Source organism: Hypanus sabinus, chromosome 10, assembly GCF_030144855.1.
Source record: "Hypanus sabinus isolate sHypSab1 chromosome 10, sHypSab1.hap1, whole genome shotgun sequence".
NCBI lineage: Eukaryota > Metazoa > Chordata > Chondrichthyes > Myliobatiformes > Dasyatidae > Hypanus > Hypanus sabinus.
Genome location: NC_082715.1, coordinates 69,577,434 through 69,600,439, shown reverse-complemented (window position 1 = coordinate 69,600,439; position 23,006 = coordinate 69,577,434). Strand labels below are relative to the sequence as shown.

General features: G+C 41.5%; 1 protein-coding gene across 1 annotated transcript in view; it reads left to right on the top strand.

Annotated features, from left to right (window-relative positions):
- The first annotated feature begins 375 nt into the window (after nucleotides 1-375).
- agpat5 (1-acylglycerol-3-phosphate O-acyltransferase 5 (lysophosphatidic acid acyltransferase, epsilon)) overlaps nucleotides 376-23,006 on the top strand; it is a 147,573-nt gene continuing 124,942 nt past the window's right edge. Inside the window, exon 1 of the mRNA XM_059982040.1 lies at nucleotides 376-727. Coding sequence (XP_059838023.1) covers nucleotides 509-727 — 219 coding nt within the window. The 5' untranslated portion in view covers nucleotides 376-508. The remainder of the gene's footprint in view (nucleotides 728-23,006) is intronic.

The following is a 23,006-nucleotide window of genomic DNA, read 5'->3' as shown; positions in this document are numbered from 1 at the left end:
GGGGGGGGGGGAATAAAAGGGATCAGCCATGATTGAATGGTGGACAGTCTCTTTGGGCCAAATGGCCTAATTCTGCTCCTAGGTCTTATGGTCTATAGGCAGATATTGCACCGGCCACGTGCCACAGAGATCTGACCAGTGTCAGTATGCCATAAACCAGTGACCCTGAACCAGACAATTTTTACACAGGTCAGTGACCGTAAGCCATACATCTGCCGCAGTCTGAGTAGTGGCCATACACCTCAGACAGATGTTGCACTGGTCAGTCAGAATCAGCGCACGCAACAAGACGTTGTACAGCAAACGACCGAGTCCCGGGAACAGACAGTACTGAGGCCCCGCCCCTCCCATCTCCGTGTTGCCATGGGGAGGCCGCGGCGCTCGGCCAATGAACGGCGACGATGCTGGAGGGTGGTAGCACGGCGCTAGAGATGGCGGGGTTGCGGCGGCGGTGAAACGGAGCAGGTTGTCAATTATTTCACATTCCACTTCCCGTTGTGCCGCCGTCATGCTGCTGTCGCTAGTGGTACACACGCACTCGCTGCGCTACTGGTTGCCCGCCGCCGTGATGTTGGGCACTGCGCCCGCCTACCTGCTCAGCTGGGCCGCCTGGCGCCTCCTGTCACTGCTACTACCCGCACGCTTCTACCACCCGGTGGACGACCGGCTCTACACTGTCTACCAGAGCGTCGTGCTCTTCTTTTTCGAGAACTACACTGGGGTGGAGGTGAGTGCACCCCCTCCCTCTCCTCTTCCCTTGCCCCCCTCCCCTCCCCCTTCCCCTCCTCTTCCCTTGCCCCCTCCCCTCCCCCTTCCCCTCCCCTTCCCCTCGCCCCACACCCCCCCGTCTTTCTCCTCCTGCATCCCTCCTTATTCCCCATTCATGCCCTCCCCTCTTCTGCCATCTACCCCCTCTCGTCCCTCTCCTTTCCATCCCTAGCCATACTTCTTTGAATACCAGGTTTCGTCATGTACATGTTATATTTAATTGTTGATGAAAGTAGTCAAGTAAACATGCACCAGAATGTTCCCATAGTGAAGGTGGAGTTGCTGTGTCTGGAGTCACCTTCAGCAAATCCTGAGCCAAAGGCAGCCAGGACTGAGTTCTTCGCCTTAGGCCAGTTGTGATTTCACTTTGTATTCTTATTCCACGTTCCATTCTCACATATTCTGTAGTTACATTACATTGTTGTGACAGATAAGTTTAGTCTTTTATCATGTGCACATGACTCGCGTATAAGGAGCATTTGGTGGCTCTGGGCCAGTGTTTTGACGAGTGATCTACTGAATATTGAAAGGTTTAGATAAAGTGAATGTGCAGAGGATATTTCAAATAATGAGCGAGTCTAGAACCAGAGGACACAGCCTCAGAATAAACGACCATCCCTTTAGAACTGAGATGAAAGAAGATTTCTTCAGCCCGAGGATGGTGAATCTGTGGAATTTAATGCCACAGATGAATGTGGAGGCTAAATTATTGGGTAGCTTGGGAAAGATTATAAAACAGTGGCAGATTGACAGCAAGCAAAAAGTGGGAAATAAGGGAGCCTTTTCTGATTGGCTGCTGGTGACTGGTGGTGGTCCATAAGAATCTGTGTTGGGACTGATTCTTTTTATGTTGTATATTCATAATTTGAGTGATGGAATTGATGGCTTTCTTGCAAAGTTTGCAGAGATAGAAAGATAGCTGGATGGGAAGGTAGTTTTAAGGAAGTAGAGAGGCTACAGAAGGACAGATTAGGAGAATGGGCAAAGAAGTGGCAGATGGAATACAGTGTTGGGAAGTGTATGGTCACACACTTTGAGTGAAGAAATGAAAGGGTTGACTATTTTCTAAATGAAGAGAATATACAAAAAAAAACTGAGACGCAAAGGGACTTGGGAATCCTTGTTCTTGATTCCCAAAGGTTAATTTACAGGTTGAGACTGGTGAGGAAGGCAATGCAATGTTAGCATTCATTTCAAGATGACTATAATATAAAAGCAAGGATGCAATCTTGAGACTTTTTATAAAGTCTCACTTGGTGTATTGTGAGCAGTTTTGGGTCCATTATCTTAGACTGGATGTGCTGAAACTGGAGAGGGTCCAAAGGAGGTTCACAAAAAAATATTCCAGGATTGAATGGTGTGTCATATGTAGAGAATTTGATGGCTCTGGGCCTAATTTCACTGGAATTCAGAAGAATGAGGGGTGACCTTGTAGAAACCTATATTGAATGGTGAAAGGCCTTGATAGAGTGGTTGTGGAGCAGATGTTTCCTATGGTGGGAGAATCTAAGACTAGAGGACACAGCCCCAGAATAGAGGGACATTCTTTTAAAATGGAAATGAGGAATTTCCTTTAGCCAGAGAGTGGTGAATCTTTGGAATTCATTGTCACAAGCAGCTGTGGAGGCCGTCTTTATGTATATTTAAGGCAGCAGTTGATAGATTCTTGATTGGTCAGGGGATGAAGGGATACAGGTAGAAGGCAGGAGATTAGGGCTGAGAGGAAAATTGGATCAGCCATTATGAAATGGCAGAGCGGACTCTGGGCCAAATGGCTTAATTCTACTCCTCTATCTTGTTTATTTCACACACAAGTTGGTGGGTGCTTAATTAGCAAGGGTGTCAAAGTTTGTGGGGAGAAAGGAGAATTGGGGTTGAAGCTTAAATCAGCCACATTAGAATGGCAGAACAGATTCAGTGGACTGAATGGCCTAAACCTACTCCTATGTCAAGATTCAAGATTTTTTTTACCCATGCTTCAGTATTCAAGTATAAAAGAGAATGAAATGATTGCTCTGGACATGATGCAGTGTTTAAAAAAAGCATAAAAAACAAAATATAAACGTGAAAATAATCTTATAAAATGTACAAATTAAGTGTGTTTGTTTTCAGGTCCCACATCTATTTTCTAAATTTAGAATATATTCAAGTAGGGTTTTTTTGAGCTAATCTACAAAACATTGTGCATCATGTCAAATAAACAGAAAATTTCCAAAACCTGTCAACAACTTACTAAAAATTTAAAAACCAAAGTTGTGAGGCTGAAAATTACTCTGAAAAATACCATTTGTATTTCCTTCACAAACTTTCCTTCAGTACGTACAACACGGTATCTTACCTTACCAGCTCACCCAATGTGTTGAGGTCACCTGAATAAATACCCCCTCCCCCCGTAAGGTCCAACAGTATGGTAGATTTGTATCAGACCAAGCACAACTGAAGGCAAATCAGGAAAATAACAGAAGCAGAAATTTGGGGAAGGGTACAAGACCATTTCAAAAGCACTGAACATTTTTTTAAAAAGAAGTGGAAACAATAAGAAACCACAACCACACTATAAGTCAGATTGCCTCTCTAAGCTTAGTTACCGGAGACGAATGGCATTTATAAGAGAGGTTACTGTGAGGCCAACAGTCACTCTTAGCTGGAGAATTCTGTGGCTGCAACTGGAGATGAAATTCATGGCTTCATAATCTAAGGCCTTGCACAAAATTTATGAAAGAGTGGCAAGGAAGAAGCCCTGGCTTAAAAAATTAAGCATATCCTTACCCATAAAACTGCAAAACATCACTTAAAAGATCTTGGAAAGATGTGGAAGAAGGTCTTGTGGTTGGATGAGACTGAAGTGGAACTTTTTTGCTTCAATACTAAGTGCTATGTGTGGCATAAATCTAATATCTGTCCTGTGCATCAGCCAGGTAACACCACCTCTACTGTAAAATACCACTTAATCCCTGATGGTTTTCAGCAGCAGGGACTGAAAGTCTGGTTTGATGGGAAGCTGAATGCTGATAAATATGGAAAGGTCCTGGATAGAATCCTGCTAACCTCTGCCAGAAAGCTTAAACTGGTGAGAAACTTTGTCTTTCAGCAGGACGACAATCCAAAGCACACTTCTCAGAGCAACCAAGGAGTGCTTTAACTGAAGAAAATTGATATCCTTCAGTGACCCAGTAAGAATCCTGACCTTAACCTGATGGAACATCTCTGGCAAGATCTCAAGGTTGCCGCTCACCGCTGCTGCCCAACTGGCCTGGCATAGCTTAAGCAATTATGCAATGAGAAATGGGAAATCATGCTCCATCACATTGTACAGAGCTAACAAAGATTTTGCCAGAAAGACTACTAGCTGTAATAATTGCAAGTGGCTCAACTAAGTACTGAGCAAAGGGGGATGAATACTTTTGAGCAACTGACATTATGGTTTTTGGATACTTAGTCTTTCTTGCTTTACTATTTTCCTTGTTTTTTGTGAAAAATTGAGCATGTGATTCATAAATAGGAGATCAGAATTGGGTTTATAATCACCAGCATATGTCGTGAAATGCATTAACTTAGCGGCAGCAGTTCAATGCAATACATAATATAGAAGATAAATAAGTAAATCAATTATATTATATGCATATTAAATAGATTAAAATTTGTGCAAGAACAGAAATAATATATATTAAAAAAAGTGAGGTAGTTTTCACGGGTTCAATGTCCCCTTAGGAATTGGATGGTAGAGGGGATGAAGCTCTTCTTGAATCGCTGAGTGTGTGTCTTCAGGCTTCTGTACCTCCTACGTGATGGTAACATTGAGAAAAAAGCAAGCCGTGGATGCTGTGGGTCCTTAATAATGGACGCTGCCTTTCTGAGACACTGCTCCTTGAAGATGTCGTGGGTATGTTGTAGGCTAGTACCCAAGATGGAGCTGACTAAACTTATGACCCTCTGCGGTTTTTTTCGGTCCTGTGCAGTAGCCCCACCATACCAGACAGTGATACAGCTCTCCACAACCACTCTTAGGCCTTTCAGTATTTGATAGGTTTCAAAGAGATCCCCCCTCATTCTTCTGAAATCCAGCAAACACAAGCACAGAGTCCTCAAACTCTTTTTGTGTGTTAACCCTTTCGTTCCCAAAATGATTCTGGTGAATCTCCTCTACACCCTCTCATATCCGACCAGAGATTTTCTGAGATAAGAGGCCCAAAACTGCTCACAGTATTCCAAGTGCACTTTAAACATTTGCCTTCCTGACCACTGACTCTGCTCACAAATTGCCCTTGATGGAATCCTGCACAAGGACTTCCAAGTCCCTTTACACATTTGATTCTCTCCCCTTTAGTCAATATCTTTATTCCTCCTATCAGTGTGCATGACCATGCACTTCTTTGCCCATTCTTGGATCTGTCCAAGTCGTTCTACAGACTCCCTGCTTCATAAACACCACCTGCCCCTCCACCTAACTTTTTGTTGTCTGCACACTTGGCCATAGTGCCATCCATTCTGTTATTCAAATCATTGACATACGAAGTGAAAAGAAGCAGTCCCCACACCTCTGGTCACCATTTGTCACCAGCAGCCACTATAATAAGCCTCCTTATTCTGACATTGCCTCCTGCCAATCAGCTAATCTATCCATCCTTGTATCGTTCCTGTAATACTGTAGTCTCTTATCTTGTTAAATAGCCTCTTGTGCAGCACATTGTCAGGGGCCTTCTGAAAATCCAAGTTAACGACAGCCACTGACTCTGCTTTGTCTGTCTGCCATTTATTCCCTCTAAGAGTTCCAACAAGTTTGTCAGTCAAGCTTTCCCCTGAAGGAAACCATACTGACTTAGGCCTACTTTATCATACACCTCCAAGTACCCAGAAATCTCATTCATAGTAATAGATTCAAACATGTCAACCACTGAAGGCAGGCAAACTGGCATATAATTTCTTTTTTTCTGCTTTCTTAAAGGTTTGAGTGATGTGCAATTATCCAGTCCTCGAATATGATTCCAGAATCTGGTGATTCTTGAAAGATCATTACTAATCCCCACAATCTCTTCAGTCACCTCTTTCAGAACCCTGGAGTGTGGTCCATTTGGTTTAGGTGACTTAGCTTCCCAAGCACCTTCTCCTTAGTAATAACAACTGCACTCACTTATACCCTCTGACATTCTTGAATATCTGGCATACTTGTGTCTCCAAAGCAAAGACTGACACAAAATAATACTTTAAGATATGGGAGCAGAATCAGGCAGTTTGGCCCATCATGTTTGCCTTGTCATTCCATCATGGCTGATTTATCCTTATGATATCTATTCTGTCTTTCCCTAACCTTGATGTCTTTACTGATCAAGAGCCTATTAATCTCCACTTTAAGTATACCCAATTTCCACAGCCGTCTCTGGCAGTGATTTCTACAGATTCACCACTCTCTGGCTAAGGAAATTCCTTATCCTCTCTTCTAAAAGGACTCCATCTATTCTGAGGCTGTTGTCACTGTAAGAAACATTCTCTTCATGTCCCTCTATCTATTTCAATATTCAAAAGATTTCAATGAAATCTCTTCCAACACCCCCCATTCTTCTAGACTTTAATGAGTACATGTGCAGAGCCATCATATGGTCCTTGTTAACACTTTTCATTCCTAGAATCATTCTCGTGACCTTCCTCTGAACTCTCTCTAATGCCAGCACAGCTATTTTTAGATAACTGCCCACAATACTCCCAAGTTTGGTTTGACCAACACCTTTTAAAGCCTTAATGTGGATGACATTAATCCTCAATGCAAAACTTCATTTCAAACTCAGATATTGGATCAATTTTTCTGATTAGGGAAGAGCAAAGGCAGTTGTCAGGAAAACAGCTTAACTGAACATCCAATCACAAACAAAGAGAAAATCTGCAGATGCTGTGAATCTGAGCGCACACAAAATGCTGGAGGAAATCAGCAGGCCAGGCAGCATCTAGGGAAAGAGGGGTCCTGTCGAAGGGTTTCGACCCGAAATGTCGACTGCACTCTTCCTAGATGCTGCCTGGCCTGCTGAGTTCCTCCAGCGTTTTGTGTGTATTGCTCTCTTGTTTGTAACTGAACATCCAATGCACCTTTGCCAGCCTACCCAACTACATTTTACAGTTTGTGGTTGTTGGAGTCACAGGAGTAAGTCTGAGCTGCAAAAGTTACTTGATCAGTTTTTATCTTTTGCTGGGCACTTCAGTAAATTGGTGAATCGGTTTATTATTTTCATATGTTAAGATGGTCTTGCAATAATGCATTGAGGTAGTATAAGGTCAAACAATAAGAGTGTATAATTAAGTGTTCGAATGCAATGCAAGTAGTAGAATTTAGATTTAGATGTAGAATTTAGATTTAAGTCTATGACTGTAATAGAAGTCGTGAGTGAATCTGCAAAATGCTACTTGGAATGAGTCACCACACTTCAGCACGATCTTCAAAGTCTAAGGTAAATTATCATCGAAGTATGTATATATGTCATTATGTACTACCCTGAGGTTTTCTTCCAGGCATTTACAGTAAAACAAAACACAACAGAATCAATGAAAAGTATACATAGACTGACAGTGGGCAAAAGAAGACAGACTGCACAAATAGAAAAAAAACGAACATAATAATAAATAAGTGGTACTGTTAGTGTTTTGTGATGTGCCAGATTTGCTTCAGCTTCCAAGAAAATAGGCAAGCTGTCTTTATGATTTTACCAGTATTTCTTAGCCCTTTATGATATACTAGACAAGGGGGTGACCCGTTGGGGCACCTTTTGAGACAAAGGTAGTGCAGTCTGATGTGACCAGAATGAACATTAAATTTTCAAGAATGCTATTGGTATTACTTTGCTTTGGAAATTGAAGATGAAAAATTCAGTTTATTGAAGAAGAGGCATAACAAAGTAAATATAGCTCTTCCTGGTTTAACGACGGACACTTCTGATGGCAACGTTTCTAGTTTTCTTCTGACAGATCGGAGACTCGGCTGACAGCTCTCCCGAACTCCCCCTCCCTCTGTAGAACCGCAATCAGCCGTCCCTACTTACTGTCTAGCCTGGGTTTCAACTCAACCATGTGGACTACAGCTCCCACAATGCAAGTTGGGAGTGACGGCCCAAACGCAGGCGCAGTCCCTTTCTGCTGATGGTGGTAGGTGATGTTGATGGGTTATCATGTGATATTTGGAGAAGTTGATCATTTCCCAGATTAGACTTTTGAAAAAATTGTTCAATTTTTCCATGTTTTGTCCCTGGCTCTGACTGCAATCTGCTTTTCAGTCATGGACCCATTTCTATCCTGAAGCTCCAACATCAATTTTTTAAAAGTGGTGCCTCCTCAGATTTTTTTCTTTATGATAGTTGGCTGAACGCAAATATAATTTTAGACTACTAGCATCACATAGGAATTAAGAGAACCAAGAAATTAACTTCCATTGAATATAATGTGTTTAATTGCACAACAGTGCTGACGTTTTGTAATAGTTCAACTAAGCTAAAAATGTTATGTTGACCATTTTTGTTTGTACTCGGTGTGCAAGTCTTTGTGTTTAAGTATCTAACAATAATTAGCCAGCATCGATGGATTCCAGCTGCACTGGTATTGTTTCTACATGATTGAATGTCCTGTTGAAACCTTTCACTGTACTCAGATACGAAGCAGTAACACCAAAGTCTCCAAGATGCTGACTATTCTTGATGATATTGATGGCGCTCTCCTAAATGGACGTGACTGCTGTCCTTTGACTGCAGCAAAGGGTTTGATGAGTGTTTCAAAGCACGACATTGCAATAAGATTTAATTATCTCTTATTGATAGGTGGCAGTTATATCTGTCCCAATCCTGCACATGCTGATAGTGATATGTGACTGCTTGAAATAGGTTTCCATGATGGCGGATCAGCTCTCGGGTGAAAATAGGGCAGTTGTTTTTGGCGAGTGAACAATTTTATACAAATGTATAACCCTGAACTTTCAAGCAACACACACAAAATGCTGATGGAATCTAGCAGGCCAGGAAGAAGTATAGTCGATGTTTCGGTTCGAGTCCTTCGTCAGGACTAACTGAAAGAAAAGATAGTAAGAGATCTGAAAGTGGAAGGGGCAAATCTGAAATGATAGGAAAGAACAGGAGGGGGAGGGATAAAGCTAAGAGCTGGGAAGTTGATTGGCAAAAGGGATATACAGCTGCAGAAGGGAAGGGATCATGGGACAGGAAGCTAGGGAGAAAGAAAAGGGGAGGACCAGAGGGAGATGGAGAACAGGCCAGGAGTGATTGTGAGAGGGGCAGAGAGAGGAACAAAAGGGGGAGAGATAAATAAGGGATGTGGTAAGAAGGGGAGGAGGGGCATTAACAGAAGTTAGAGAAATCAATATTCATGCCATCAGGTTGGAGGCTACCCAGATGGAATATCAGGTTTTGTTCCTCCAACCTGAGTGTGGCTTCATCTTGACAGTAGAGGAGGCCATGGATAGACATATCAGAATGGAACGTGGAACTAAAGTGTGTGGCCACTGGAAGGTTCTGCTTTCTCTGGTGGACAGTGAAACAGTCTCCAAGTCTGCGTCAGGTCTCACCAATATATAGAAGGCCATACCGGGAGCACCAGACACAGTATATCACACCAGCCATCTCACAGGTGAAGTGTTGCCTCACCTGGCAGGACTGTCTGGGGCCCTGAATGATGGTGAGGGAGGAAGTGTAAGGGCAGGTGCAGCACTTGTTCCACTTACAAGGATAAGTGCCAGGAGGGAGATCAGTGAGAAGGGATGGGGGGATACAAATGGACAAGGGAGTTGCGTAGTGAGAGATCCCTGCGGAAAGCAGAAAGGGTGGGAAGAGAAAGATGTGCTTGGTAGTAGGATCCCGTTGGAGGTGGCAGAAGTTACGGAGAATTATATGTTGGACCCTGAGGCTAGTGGGATGGTAGGTGAGGACAAGGGAAACCCTATCCCGAGTGGGGTAGTGGGGGGATGGGGGTGAGAGCAGATGTATGTGAAATGGGAGGGAACCCTGAACTTTGCCTGCATTCTGTAAGTTAGCGCATTTTAAGTCAATTTAGCCAAAAATAATGCTGCTGTAATGCACCATTTGCACTAATTGGAGGTCACAAACAGACAGAGCATGAGAGTTTTAGTAGTATACTAGACAATTGGGTGACCTGTTGGGGCACCCTTTGAGAGAAGGGTAGTGCAGTCTGATGTGACCAGAATGAACATTAAATTTTCCTGAATGCTATTGGTATCATTTTGCTTTGGAAATTGAAGAAGAAAACCTCAGTTTATTAAAGAAGAACGACATGTAGCAAGGCAAACATAGCTCCTCCTCGTTTAACAAAGGGCACTTGATGACACTTGATTTCTGGTTGATCTGCCAGTCTTGTGCCTCCTGTCATTCTGGAGATGTGCAGTCCTTTCATCCACCGTCTCTTCATCTCTTCTGCTGTTTATTCTTTGTCTCTGATCCCGGAGATGTGTATTTCACAGTTCCTTTCTATCTTCCTCCTATGCCAGTTATTGCCATTTTGGAGACGTGCATGCCTGTCCTCTTCTGTCTGTCCTCTCATTTTTTTTGTCCTGTCTCTGATCCTGGAGTCGTGTGGCCCTGGTGTCATCTGATTCTTGTTCTCTCCCTCTCCCTACCATGTCCTGTCAACATTTGGTGTTGTCTCTTGACCATAATGTCCCCCTTCTTTTTCCACGTGGAATAATTAGGCTGACCATATTTTTTTTACCCTAATGCTGGACAGAAGCTACAAAGCAGTAACACCAAGGCCTCCAGGAATGCTGATTATTCATGATGATGTGGTTGGCGTCCTCATGAATGGACGTGATATGGTCACTGCTGTCCTTTGACTGCAGCAAAGGGTTTGATGGGTGTCTCAAAGAACATCATTACAATAAGATTTAATTATCACTTATTGTTGAGTGGTAGTTAGATCTGTCCCAATCCTGCACATGCTGATGGTGATATGTGACTGCTCAAAATACAGCTGCCCTGCCCTTTTGCTCTGGTTGGTGTCACTGCTGAGGCTGGCCATGCACATACATCTTGGTGCTGCATCCCGATTACCATGATGGCGGATCAGCTCTCGGGTGAAAGTGGGGCTGTTGATTTTGGCGAGTGAAAAATTTTATACAAATATATAACTCTGAACTTTGCCTGCATTCTCTAAGTTCTGGAATTTGAAGCTGTTCACCCTCTCCACCTCTGACCCACCAGCAAGAACTGTTACATGGACTTCTAACTTACCCTTTCTGTGAAGTCCAATTAACTCCTTGGTTTAGTTGAAATTTCTGTACCACTTAAGCAGTTGGTCTGTCTCACTTCAGTATGCTGACTCATCACCAGTTGTGATGCAGCTAACAGCATTGTCATTGACAGTTTTATTAGAGATGTGCTTAGCCCCACAGTTTTGGGTGTGTGCACTGCATTGAGATGTGCCTGTGTTTGTGGTTGATAGTATAATACAGGTCTCCCCCACTATCCGAAGGTAGAGCGTTCCTATGAAACAGTTCATAAACTGGGATGTTGTAAACTGAAGGAGCAATTACCATTTATTTATATGGGAAAAATTTGTGAGTGTTCACAGTGTTACGAATGAGGAGCAACTCTGATGGGCAGAAGGGTACAGAATCGCCAATAAACCCCCCCCCCCCCCACACCCCTTTTGGACAATCGCAAATCGCTACTATTCTGATGCTGTTATCAAAGGAAATGAGAGGGATAAACAGCTCACAAATTTATGAGAGAGGGGCACAGCACAGGTTGGAATGTCTCCTATTGACAAAGAGAGATTACTGCTATTGTCTCTTGGAGAAGGAATTGTGTATTGAGTACTGTTCTATTCATTGAAACCCCTCAGGGGGCAACCAGAGTGGTCTGGTTGAGGGATTGCATCATCCCAACCTGATTGACACCTGAGACCCCGTGAGTGGGGATAAAAGTAGGGTCTGGGGAACACCCCTCAGACGCACCAGGAGAGACGTTATAAGACCGGTGGGGGTTTGTGTGTGTGTCCACCCTTGCCTGGGTGAAGAGTCCTCCACGGAAGGCTAAAGGATGGAGACGGATCAAGATCGTAAAAGGAAAGTCGGTCTCTCTCTCCCCCTCCCCCATCCCCCCTCCCCATCCCCCCTCTCCCTCCCCAACAATTGCAACACAGCGAACAACAACTACTGCAGCCTGTATGAACTGAACTGAACTTTATATTTCCATCAGACGATTCATTATCCCCTAGACAATGACAGAGCTTATTTCTTATTGATTATTATTATACCCGCACTTTTAGGTTTATTATTGATGTCGTATATTATCTGTATATTTGTATTTTTGTGTATTTTTACTAATAAATACTGTTAAAAATAGTATCATCAGACTTTGCTGGTAAGATACCCAGTTACGGGGTTCGTAACAACAGACCCAAAAAAAACCGACCAAATCATGCCAAATAACACATAAAACCTAAAATAATAGTAATATATAGTAAAAGCAGGAATGATCTGATAAATACACAGCCTATATAAAGTAGGAATACCTTTCTGCAATTGTTGCAGCACTGTCCACCGCAGCGAAAATCTCATGCAAGCACTCTCAGCAGAAACACTTGACACAAGCACTCTTGGCAGCACTCGCGGCAAAACCAGTCAACGCAAGCGCTCTCAACAGAAGCACTCTTTCCAGTAACCTTTAAGCTATGAAGCTGCCAAATCATACCAAATAACACATAAAAATGCACAGCCTATATAAAGTATAAATAATGTATGTACAGTCTAGTTTAACTTACTGGAATTGGGAAGACAGCGAGTACGCTGATGATGGCGTGTTAGGCTGAGTCGTCGGAGGTTGGGGTGCTGGGAGACTGGGGTGTCATCTTATTGTCTGTTTCCATCAGGGCAGGCAGGTCGCCTTCTTCCATGTCTGCCTGCCTCGATGTCGAAGGTCGAGGTTCGTCGTCTGTTGCGGCTGATGTGAAGGCTTGAAAAATGACAGAATGCTTGACTGCTCAGCCTCGTGCATTTTTCTATCATACAGTTCTTTGTAAGTACTCAAACCATCCTGCAAATATGCCCTAAACCTACGTACCATTTCAAAATTGTCAATCGCAGCGAAAATCTCATGCAGTTGCTTCACATTCAGTTCCTGAATGACTTCACTTTCGGGCCGTTCGCTACTGCGTTCGGTTTCAATTGTTATCCTTTCCTCTTCATCAGCCTTTCATCTGTCAGTTCTTGGTCATGGGCTGCCAAAACCTCTTTCACATCATTTTCGTCAACTGTTACAAACCCAGCCTCCTTAGCCAAATTCGCTATGACCTTACTTCGTTCACCACAATAGAAATGTTTAATTATGTCCAGTTTTACACTAAGTGTAATGCCTTTATGCTCTCTTTTAGGCTTTTCCGATACCTTAGAACTCATATTGCTAACGGATGCACAACATAAATTGACATAAAGCACAAATGCTCACAGCAATGTGTTTAAGCAATGCCGGCTAGAATGCAGTTCAGGGGGAGGAGCTTGGCTGCTCGGGGCGCACACTGCCTTTTCTCGTAACAGTGAAAACACCTTCGGTTAGCGAAAACAGGTAACTAATGTAGGTCTTTCATAACAGCGAGGTGTTGTAAAGCGAACGTTCGAAAAACGGGGGTCACCTGTAGTTTACATGGCAAAGGAATGTGATACCATGTGTGTGATGCTTTCAGAATCATTTAGATTATATATAGAAAGAATTCAGAATCAAATTTATTATCACTGATGTGATGTGAAATTTGTTGTTTTGCAGTGATAGTACACTACAAGGACATAAATATTTAAATTAAAAATATGCTACAGGAATAATGTTGAGTTAAAGAATTCATAGAACTTTTAGGAGTCTGAAGGGAAGAAGCTGTTCTTAAATCACTAAGTATGGACTTAACATTTCAACACTTCGGTAACTTTAGCTCCTAACAGGACAATTCATATCAGTGGATATAAAATATCAGATTGCAAATGGTTTTGTGTTCCATGTTAACATCACCCTTCTATTTCATATGAATTGGCACACTGTACTGCATTAAGTATTAAATGAGCAGAAGCAAGTTTTAACTATACCTTCATGAACGCTTCCATTTTTCTGACTTGCTTTGATGCAGGACTACCTGCCTCATTTTCGATGAACATTTAACCCAGTATATTTTTCACTCTATGGTCAGCGCTGCTTATTTTCATATCTGGCTCCACTCCAGCATGTTATTGAAACCCAAATTGATAATTTTGAGATCTCATTTAGTCAGTTTCCTGAACACAAGATTCTGCAGATGCTAGAAATCCAAAGCGAAATATACAAAAATGCAGGAAAAACTCAGCAGCTCAGGTAGCACCTATGGAGAGGAATAACAATTGATGCTTTTGGTCTAAAACATCAACTGTTTATTCATCTTCATAGTTTCTGTCTGACCTTAAGTTCATCCACCATTAGTTAGTTAATTGTCCCATAGAACCAAAGTCACCCCAACTATAAACTGTTCCAGCTGCTACCATTCGGGAAATGAAACCACAGCATTAAAGCTCAGGACAGGCTCTAGGACAGCTTCTCCCACCAGTCCATCAGAGTAATTAATTTACGCTGATACAATTGTATTTTTATGCTTTATTGACTGTCCTGTTGTATATACTATTTATTACAAATTACTATAAATTGCACATTTGGATGGAGATGTAATGTAAAGATCTTTACTCATGTATGTGAAGGATATAAAAAATAAAGCCAATTCAATTTGATTTATTCAAAGTGTTGCTTGCACAACCCTCATTTATTCATTCAATTCTACCTATCCACAGTTACCTGTTTCCAGGTTTGTGTGTACTGTCAAATACATTTATGCTTTGTCATCCATGTGGTTTCCTCCCACATTCCAAAGATGTATGGTTAATGTAGTAGGTTAATTGGTCAGGAGGGCATTTGGATGGGTTAGGCTAATTGGATTGGAAGAGTCTCTACTGTTCTGTAAATTAACAGGGGTAGAATAATGGGGTAGCTTGCCACTATTACTGCTTTGGGCTTTGGACTTTGGTGTTCAATTCCGGCACTGTTGAAAAGAGTTTGTATGTTCTCCTTCTGACCCAGTGGGCTAACTCCAGGTGCTCCAGCTTCCACCTACAATATCGAGTTCCTTGAGCATAAGTCACATCATGGATGAGGTCAACTTCCTTTCTCATTGACTGCAGGTGGGCATGTATCTGAATGGGTAGCAGGCAGCAGATATAGTATTGACTCCTATTCGTACTGCTCTTCACTGTCATGTCCATGGCTGCATGGTGGATGTAAGCTTTACCTGGACTTGAGTGCATGGATGTGGAGATCATATTTCCTTTAGTGGGCCGAGACCTGAGGGCACAGCCTCAGAATAGAAGGACATCCTTTTAAAAACAGATGAAGAGGAATTTCTTTAGCCAGAGGGTGGTGAATTTATGGAATCCATTGCCACAGTCAGTTGTGGAGGCCAAGTCTTTGGGTATATTTAAAGTGGAGGTTGATGGGTTCTTGATTAGTCAGGGTGTCAAAGGTTACAGGGAGAAAGCAGTAAAATGGGATTGACAGGAATAGTAAATCAGCCATTGGTGGAGCAGATTCAATGGGCAAGATATCAGAATCAGGTTTATTATCACCGGCATGTGATGTGAAATTTGTTAACTTAGCAGCAGTTCAATGCAATACATAATCCAGCAGAGAGGGAAAAAAAATAATAAATAAGCAAGTAAATCAATTATGTATATGGAATAGATTGAAAAATGTGCAAAAACAGAAATACTGTATGTTTTTTAAAAAAAAAGTGAGGTAGTGTCCAAAGATTCAATGTCCATTTAGGAATCGTATAGTAGAGGGGAAGAAGCTGTTCCTGAATTGCTGAGTGTGTGCCTTCAAGCTTCTGTACCTTCTACCTGTTGGTAACAGTGAGAAAGGGGCATGCCCTGGGTGCTGGAGGTTCTTAGTAATGGATACTGCCTTTCTGAGACACCGCTCTCTAAAGATTTCCTGGATACTTTCCAGGCTTGCCTTTGTTTTATGGACCACCTTCATTATGATCAATTAAGCTGCCTTGCTGGATGCTGACTTTTCCCTATTTGTCAAGGAACCCTTATTCATCTACCCATTGCTCCTACGTGACATTATCCAAAGAGGTGAAATTAGCTTGTTAATGTACAATTATAAAAACAGCCTTTCCTCTCTGCCACTTCTCTTGTCTTGGTTCCATGTCTTTGCTATCTGTTATGTTTAACAGATAGTAGGAACCAAGTCATTTGTGCCATCTTTGAGAAGTTTGAGAGCAAGGACCTGGACCCATTGCAATTTGCCTATCGCCATAGTAGGTCAACGGCAGATGCAATTTCAATGGCTCTTCACATGGACTTAGACCTCTTGGACAACACAAACACCTACGTCAACATGCTGTCCATGGATTATAACTCAGCATTTATAACCATATATGGTTATATATGAATGCCATCATTCCCACAATTCTGATTGAGAAGTTGCAGAACCTGGGCCTCTGTACCTCCCTCTGCAATTGGATCCTCAACTTCCTAACTGGAAGACCACTATCTTTCTTTCGGACATTTTCTTTTTCCTTGTCATCCTTTTGGGATGTCTCACAGCAGCAGTCTGTTGAAGGAACTGAGTGACTTGAGCATCTTTGGGATGGAAGGAAGCATTGATTTTTGATTTCAACCCCAAATCAGGACCTAAAACTTCAATAGTACTTTTCCCCTTGCAGATTGTGGCTAGGGCAAGAAGAGATCCCTTTCATGATTAGCATAACTGTTTAAGTGGAGTCACGGGTGATGGCTGTGATTTTTAATGAGTATTTCTTATCAATTTTTGCTGCAGAGATCATCATTAATGCTGTGGAATTGAGGCAAATGTGTTATTGTGTTGGACCAAAGCCTTAAAACTCATTAAGCTGGATAAAACTCCAGGGTTTACCCTAGTGTATCATTGGACTTTGTGGGAAACTGGAGAAGAAACTGCAGCGGTCTTTGCAGAGAGATTTGCTTCATCTTTAGTCACAAGTGAAATTCCGGAAAACTGGAGGATGCTTACTGTACTTTAAGAAGGCCAGCAAAATGATGGAGAAGAAATAATAAACACGAGATTCTACAGGTGTTGGTAATTCAGAGCTGCAAACAAAATGCTGGAGGAACAGCAGATCAGGCAGCATATGTGGAAGTGAATAAAACGCTGATGTTTTGGAGAGCATGACCCTTCATCATGACTGGAAAGGAAAGTGGAAGATGTCAGGAAAAGGTGGGAGGAAGGGAAGGATTAAAAGCTGGAAGGTGATGGGTGAATTACAAACGAGAAAATCTGCAGATGCTGGAAATCCAAGCAACACACAAACTGCTGGAGGAACTCACGAGGCCAGGCAACATCTATGGAAAGATGTTTTGGTCTGAGACCTTTCATCAGGTGATAGGTGAAACCAGGTGAGTGAGGGGGATGGAGTTAGAAGTTGGGAGGAAATGGATGGAAAAAGTAAAGAGCTAAAGAAGAAGGAATCTTGATAGGAGAGGAGAGTGGATCATGGGAGAAAGCGAAGGAAGAGGGATACCAGGTAGAGGTGATAGGCAAGTGAGAAGAGGTACGAAACCCATTTGGATAGGGATATGGATGATTATTGAAAATTGTTGAGGGAAGATCTTGGTAAAAGGGAGGAGAGGAATGGTAAAGGTGAAGAAAAGGAGTGTGCTTGAAAATGGAAAATTCAGTATTCCTACCATTACTTTGTCATCTTCCTGAGGACAATATAAGGTGCTCTTCCTCTAGTTTGTATTTGGCCTCACCATGCTGTTTAGACGGGTGAGGGCAGATGGAATGCAATGGGAATGGAAAGAGATGATGTGCCAGGAGCTCAATATGGCTGCTATAGACAGAGCACGGGTGCTGTGGTAAACAGTCGCCCTGTTTGTTTCTTTTTCTCGCAGATTTTAAGGAGCCCACACCAAGAGCACCAAATTCAATATGACAGGATGGTAGAAGTACATGTGAATTTTACCCTCACCTGGAGGGGCATTTTGTGTCCCTGGGTGGTGATGAAGGAAAAGGTGCAGGCGCAAGTGTTGGTCATCCTGTGTAAAATGCCAGGGATGTAAAGGATGAGTGTGCCCTGCAGAAGGAGGACAGGGCTGGGGAGAAAAGAGGAAGATGTGGGATACCATTGTGCTTGCAGAGGTGGCAAAGGGCAATCTGCTGGGTGCAGAAGCTGTTGAGAGCTTTCTCTGTTCTATAGTACATGCATGGATATAATCCTTTCGGCCCCAAACAGAACATTGTTGCTGCGGTTCCCTGTTGGCTGCATTTTCCCCATAACCCTCTTAAGTGTTGCAGTTGTAGCTGCTGGATCAGAGGCGAGGGTAGGTGAGAGTGTACATGCAGCCAGTGGGGGGTGGGAGGAAGAAACAGTGTGGGTGCTAGCTTGTCAGTAATTGGGTTTAAATGACTTCAACACTGAGAATGGTCTTGGAGCTGTTAACTTGAACATAAAAGAATGAGATCATGTTGAATCCTATTGTGCATTTACCTTCATTTCTAGAAATGTAAATGTTATACTAGACAGAGGTTCCAAAAGTGTTTCAAATAAACATTTGAATGAGTGTTGAAAGAGCGTCATGAGACGTGAACAGTTGTCTAGAGCAAAAGCAGAAAAGTTTTTCTTGTTTGGGTTTTTTTGAGTGATTGAGTGAATCCATGTTGTACAAAAACAGTGATTTATACTGCATCTACACTATCAGAATGCTATGGTGCCCAACTAAGAACATAGAATAGTACTATTTTGTTTGAAGAGTAATGTTTAACAATACCAAACTAGCAATTGGTGACTTGTTGCATCGGACAAAACAAAACTGATTTTTTTTCTGGAATAATAACAAAATTACAGTGGTGCTAAAAAGTTTGTGTATCCTGTAGAATTTTCTCTATTCTTCATAAATAAGACCGAAAATGTGATCAGATCTTCATGTGTCCTAAAACTAGATAAAGAGGACTCAATTAAATAAATAACACAAAAGCATTGTACTTGTTCATTTATTTATTGAGAAAATGATCCAATAATACATGCATTTGTTGGAAAAAGTATGTGAACCTCTGGGGTAATGTCTTCTATAAAAGCTAGTTGGAGTTGGTTGTTCCAATCCATGAGATGAGATTGGAGGCTTGGGTTGTTGAGGTGTCCTGCCCTGTATTTTAAAAAAAAAGACACACAAAGTCAGGTTACTTGCAGACCCTGCAAGATCTGTTTATGTGCACCATGCCTCAATCAAAACTACTTTCAGAGGGCCTTAGAAGAAGAATTGTAGAGATGCACCAAGCTGGAAAGGCTATAAAAGCATTTCTAAAGATCTCAATCAGTCCATAAGTAAGAGAAATTGTCTACAAATGGAGGAAACTCAGTAGTGTTGCTACTCTCCCTAAGAGTGGGCATCCTGCAAAGATCACACCAAGAGCACAGTGCGCAATGCTGAAGTAGTAGAAAAAGAACAAAAGGGTAACAGCAAAAATTCCTAGAACTTGCTATGTCTCTGTTCATGTCTTCACTTTCAGAAAAACACTGAACAAGAATGGTGTTCATGGAAGGACACCATGGAGGAAACCACTGTTCTCCAAACAAAACATTGCTGCACATCTCAAGTTTGCAAAAGAAATATGCTACAATGCTTCTGGGATGATGTTCTGTGGACGTATGAGACAAACTATTGTGCAGAAATGCACACTGCTATGTTTCAGGAAAAAAAGGGCACTGCACACCAACACCAAAACCTCATCCCATCTGTGAAGCATGGTGGAAGGAACATCATGGATTGGAGATGCATGGGTTTCTCAGGGCCTGGACAGCTTGCAGTTATTGAGGGAACAATAAATTGATAATTGTGTCAAAACATTTTACAGGAAAATGTCAGGGTAGCAATCCATCACCTGAAGCTTAATACAATAGCAAGACAACGATTCAAAAGACAAAAGAATAAATCAACACCAGAATGGTTTAAAAAGAAGAAAATTTTTGTTTTGGGATGGCGGAGTCAAAGTCCTATTGAAATGTTGTGAAAGGACCTGGGGCAAGCAGTTCATGCAAGGAAACCCAACAACATGCCAGAGTTGAAGCAGTTTTGTAAGGAGAAATGGCCTAAAATTCCTTCAAGTCAACTTATAGGACTGCTCAACATTTTCTGGAAACATTTGGTTGAAGTTATTGCAGTGTAAAGGGGTCACACCAGTTACTGAAAGCAAACATTCACATACTTTTGCTAGCAAATGTAAGTAATATTGATAATTTTTCTCAACCAATAAATGAGCAAGTATATCATGATTTTGTGTCATTTATTTAATTGGATTCTGGTATTCTGGTTTTGGGACTTGCAAAAAGATCTGATCACATTTTCAGTCATATTTATGCAGAAATAGAGAAAATTCTACAGCGTTCACAAGCTTTATAGCCCCACTGTTAAAAGTAGACGTCAACATCAGTTGAGATAAAATTGACGAATTCGTTCATTTTCAGATTGGAATTTAAAATTTTTGTCTGGGCGCAATCTTCTTCAATGCCATTTGCCAACTTGTCCAGAGTAAAAGATACTTGAAATATATTTCAGTAAGGATTAGAAACTACTCAAACTAGAGAGTTACCCTGGCAATGAAGTTTTGAAGATTAATTGGTCTGGACAGAATATTGATTTTAGATTAGTGTTTCATCTATTTCCAAGTAATTCAGCCTGTTGGGGAAATGCCTGGCAAGACCTTATAAATTTTAATTTCAAAAGGCAATTATGAATGTAGTTATATTAAGAGTTATGATAAATCTTACTCAGGATAGAGAGTTCATATTGGTAGAAGATCAAATGCAATGGTTTGTTTAAATTATTGCTCTGCATGAATAAGATGAACAGTATTAATCCACATCTCAGGAGGCTTCAAAGTTCAAATAAGTTTATTATTAAAATACATATCACCGTATGCAACCCTGAGATTCATTTTTTGGGGGATTCACAGTAAATACAAAGAAACACAATAGAATCAATGAAAACTGCACACAAAAGTGGACAAACAACAGATGTGTTAAAAAGGAAAAAGAGGAAAAACGATAATAATTAATGAATATTGAGAACATGAGTTGTGGAGTCCTTGAAAGTGAGTCCATGGCCTTCACACATAAACTTCCGAATATATTGTTAATTTTTAATGTTCTTAGTTAGAATGTTCTTTGGGATGAGGCACTGTCATTATCAGTTGCAGAGAAGTATAAATACTTCAAGCACTGCCCTATAGCTGTTTCAGTATCATAATGGCATAAATCTGATGTATTCCAGATCAGATTCCTGTCCTGTCACCAAATTCAATAAATTGCCTTGGGGAACTCATAATAGCAGAGAAGTGAGAAATAGCCAGAGGAGTGTGGGAGAAAAAGAAAGGTCGGCCTGTTATTGGAGGAGGCAGCAACTTTGTTTTGTGTGTGTGAGTGTCTGAGAGAGAGAAAGAGAGAGAGCAGCTCTTGGATTCTGCAGAATACATCCGGTATGTCAGTAACCTTGCAGACTCCAGCACTGTAATAAAATGTTGAACTTCTGGCAATGATGTTACTTCAGAATGCTTAATTTACTAGAATGCAAAGGGTAATGTGGGAATGCTCTGAAACCAAGTGAAAAAATGTAATCCGTTTGAATTGCATTAAGATGCTTCATATTCCCACCCTACCACTACCACTTTATCATTTCCTGTTAAAGGCATCTTATGTACAGACACTCCTGTACCTAGTGTCATTTTATGTACATAACTATCTTATGTATTTCTTGTGTTTTTTTTTCTATTGTCTTTACCTTGGTGTGTTTTTTATGCTACATCAGATCCGGAATAAAAATTGCAGGCAGTCCCCGGGTTAAGTACGAGTTCTGTTCCTGAGTCCGTCTTTAAGTCAGATTTGTACGTAAGTTGGAACAAGTACATCCGGTATTATTTAGAGTCAGTTAGTCAAACGTTTGTCTTAGTATATAGTCGATAATTTACCTTTCTATGCATATAAAACACTTAAGAAATGTATGTATTCCAATAATTAAACCATTGCTTTGCTTAGTAATAATCCTAGCTTTCATTGGGGCAAGGCCTTTCACAGGCTCCATTATTCTCACTTTATCCTTTAAAATTGTTCCGATCGTTGACCGACTGTAGCTTTTCTAATGACAGATGGTGTTTCACCACTTTCCAAACGCTTTATTATTTCCACTTTATTTTCAATCGCGATCGCTTCCTGTCAGTGGAACAGAAACACTGTGGGCGGCAGGTCCCGAGCTGCGCCGGCTCCCGAGGTCCGCTGGGTCCTAAGGACCACCGGACTGAGACAGGCTAAATGGGACAAGTGGGGGCTGTGCTGGGTTTGGGTATTTGATCCTCCACAATATTCCGCGTGGGAATTTAAACTGGAGGTAGCAGTGTTTTTTTTTACGAGGTCGAGTTTTGAGCTCGACATCAACCCGGGACACGGGAGCGGTCTGTCACTGGAGCTCGAGCCCGGCGCTGATCTCACAGCGCCACCAGCTGACCGGAACCGGCTTAAAATGGTGGACGGCGTTCTCCTTCCTCAGTTTGTAAATATGAGTTGTCCGTAAGTCGGATGTTCGTAACTCGGGGACTGCCTGTATTTCATTTTCCTTTACAGTTGTGTACTGGAAATGACACAAATGATTTTATTGAATTTGAATCCAAAAGCAACTTGCATTAATGATGGGTTAATATAGTCAGAAAATTTAAAAAAAAGCTGTCTTGAGTCTCTTACTCACCTCTCCAACACTTGTCTCCATTGAAATAAAGAAAGAACTTCAAAACAAATAGTGGCTGACTTGCTGACATGATGTAAAATTGCTGAGGATGTACAAACGTTGTAGAACATTACAGCGTAAAGGCAGGGTTCTTCAATCCTCCATTTCTGTGCTGTTCATGATGCCAATCCAATTCCATCTGTCTGCATGTGGTCTTTATCTCTCCATTTTCATGTGTCTAAGTAGTTTTTAAATGTCTTTGTTTACCATTTACTTCAGACTTCAATAATACTTGGGTGCATTATTTACTTTTTTTGAAAATTAAGATCATTTGCAAAAGTTGGTAGACATGCCTGCTTTTAGAGGAAGAAATCATCTACAAGGTAAATACTTTACGAAGTTTAAATTTTTTAAATAATGCAGAATAGTTCATTGGTTGATGACAGATGTGATTGGTTTGATTTAGTGGGTCTTCAGCAGA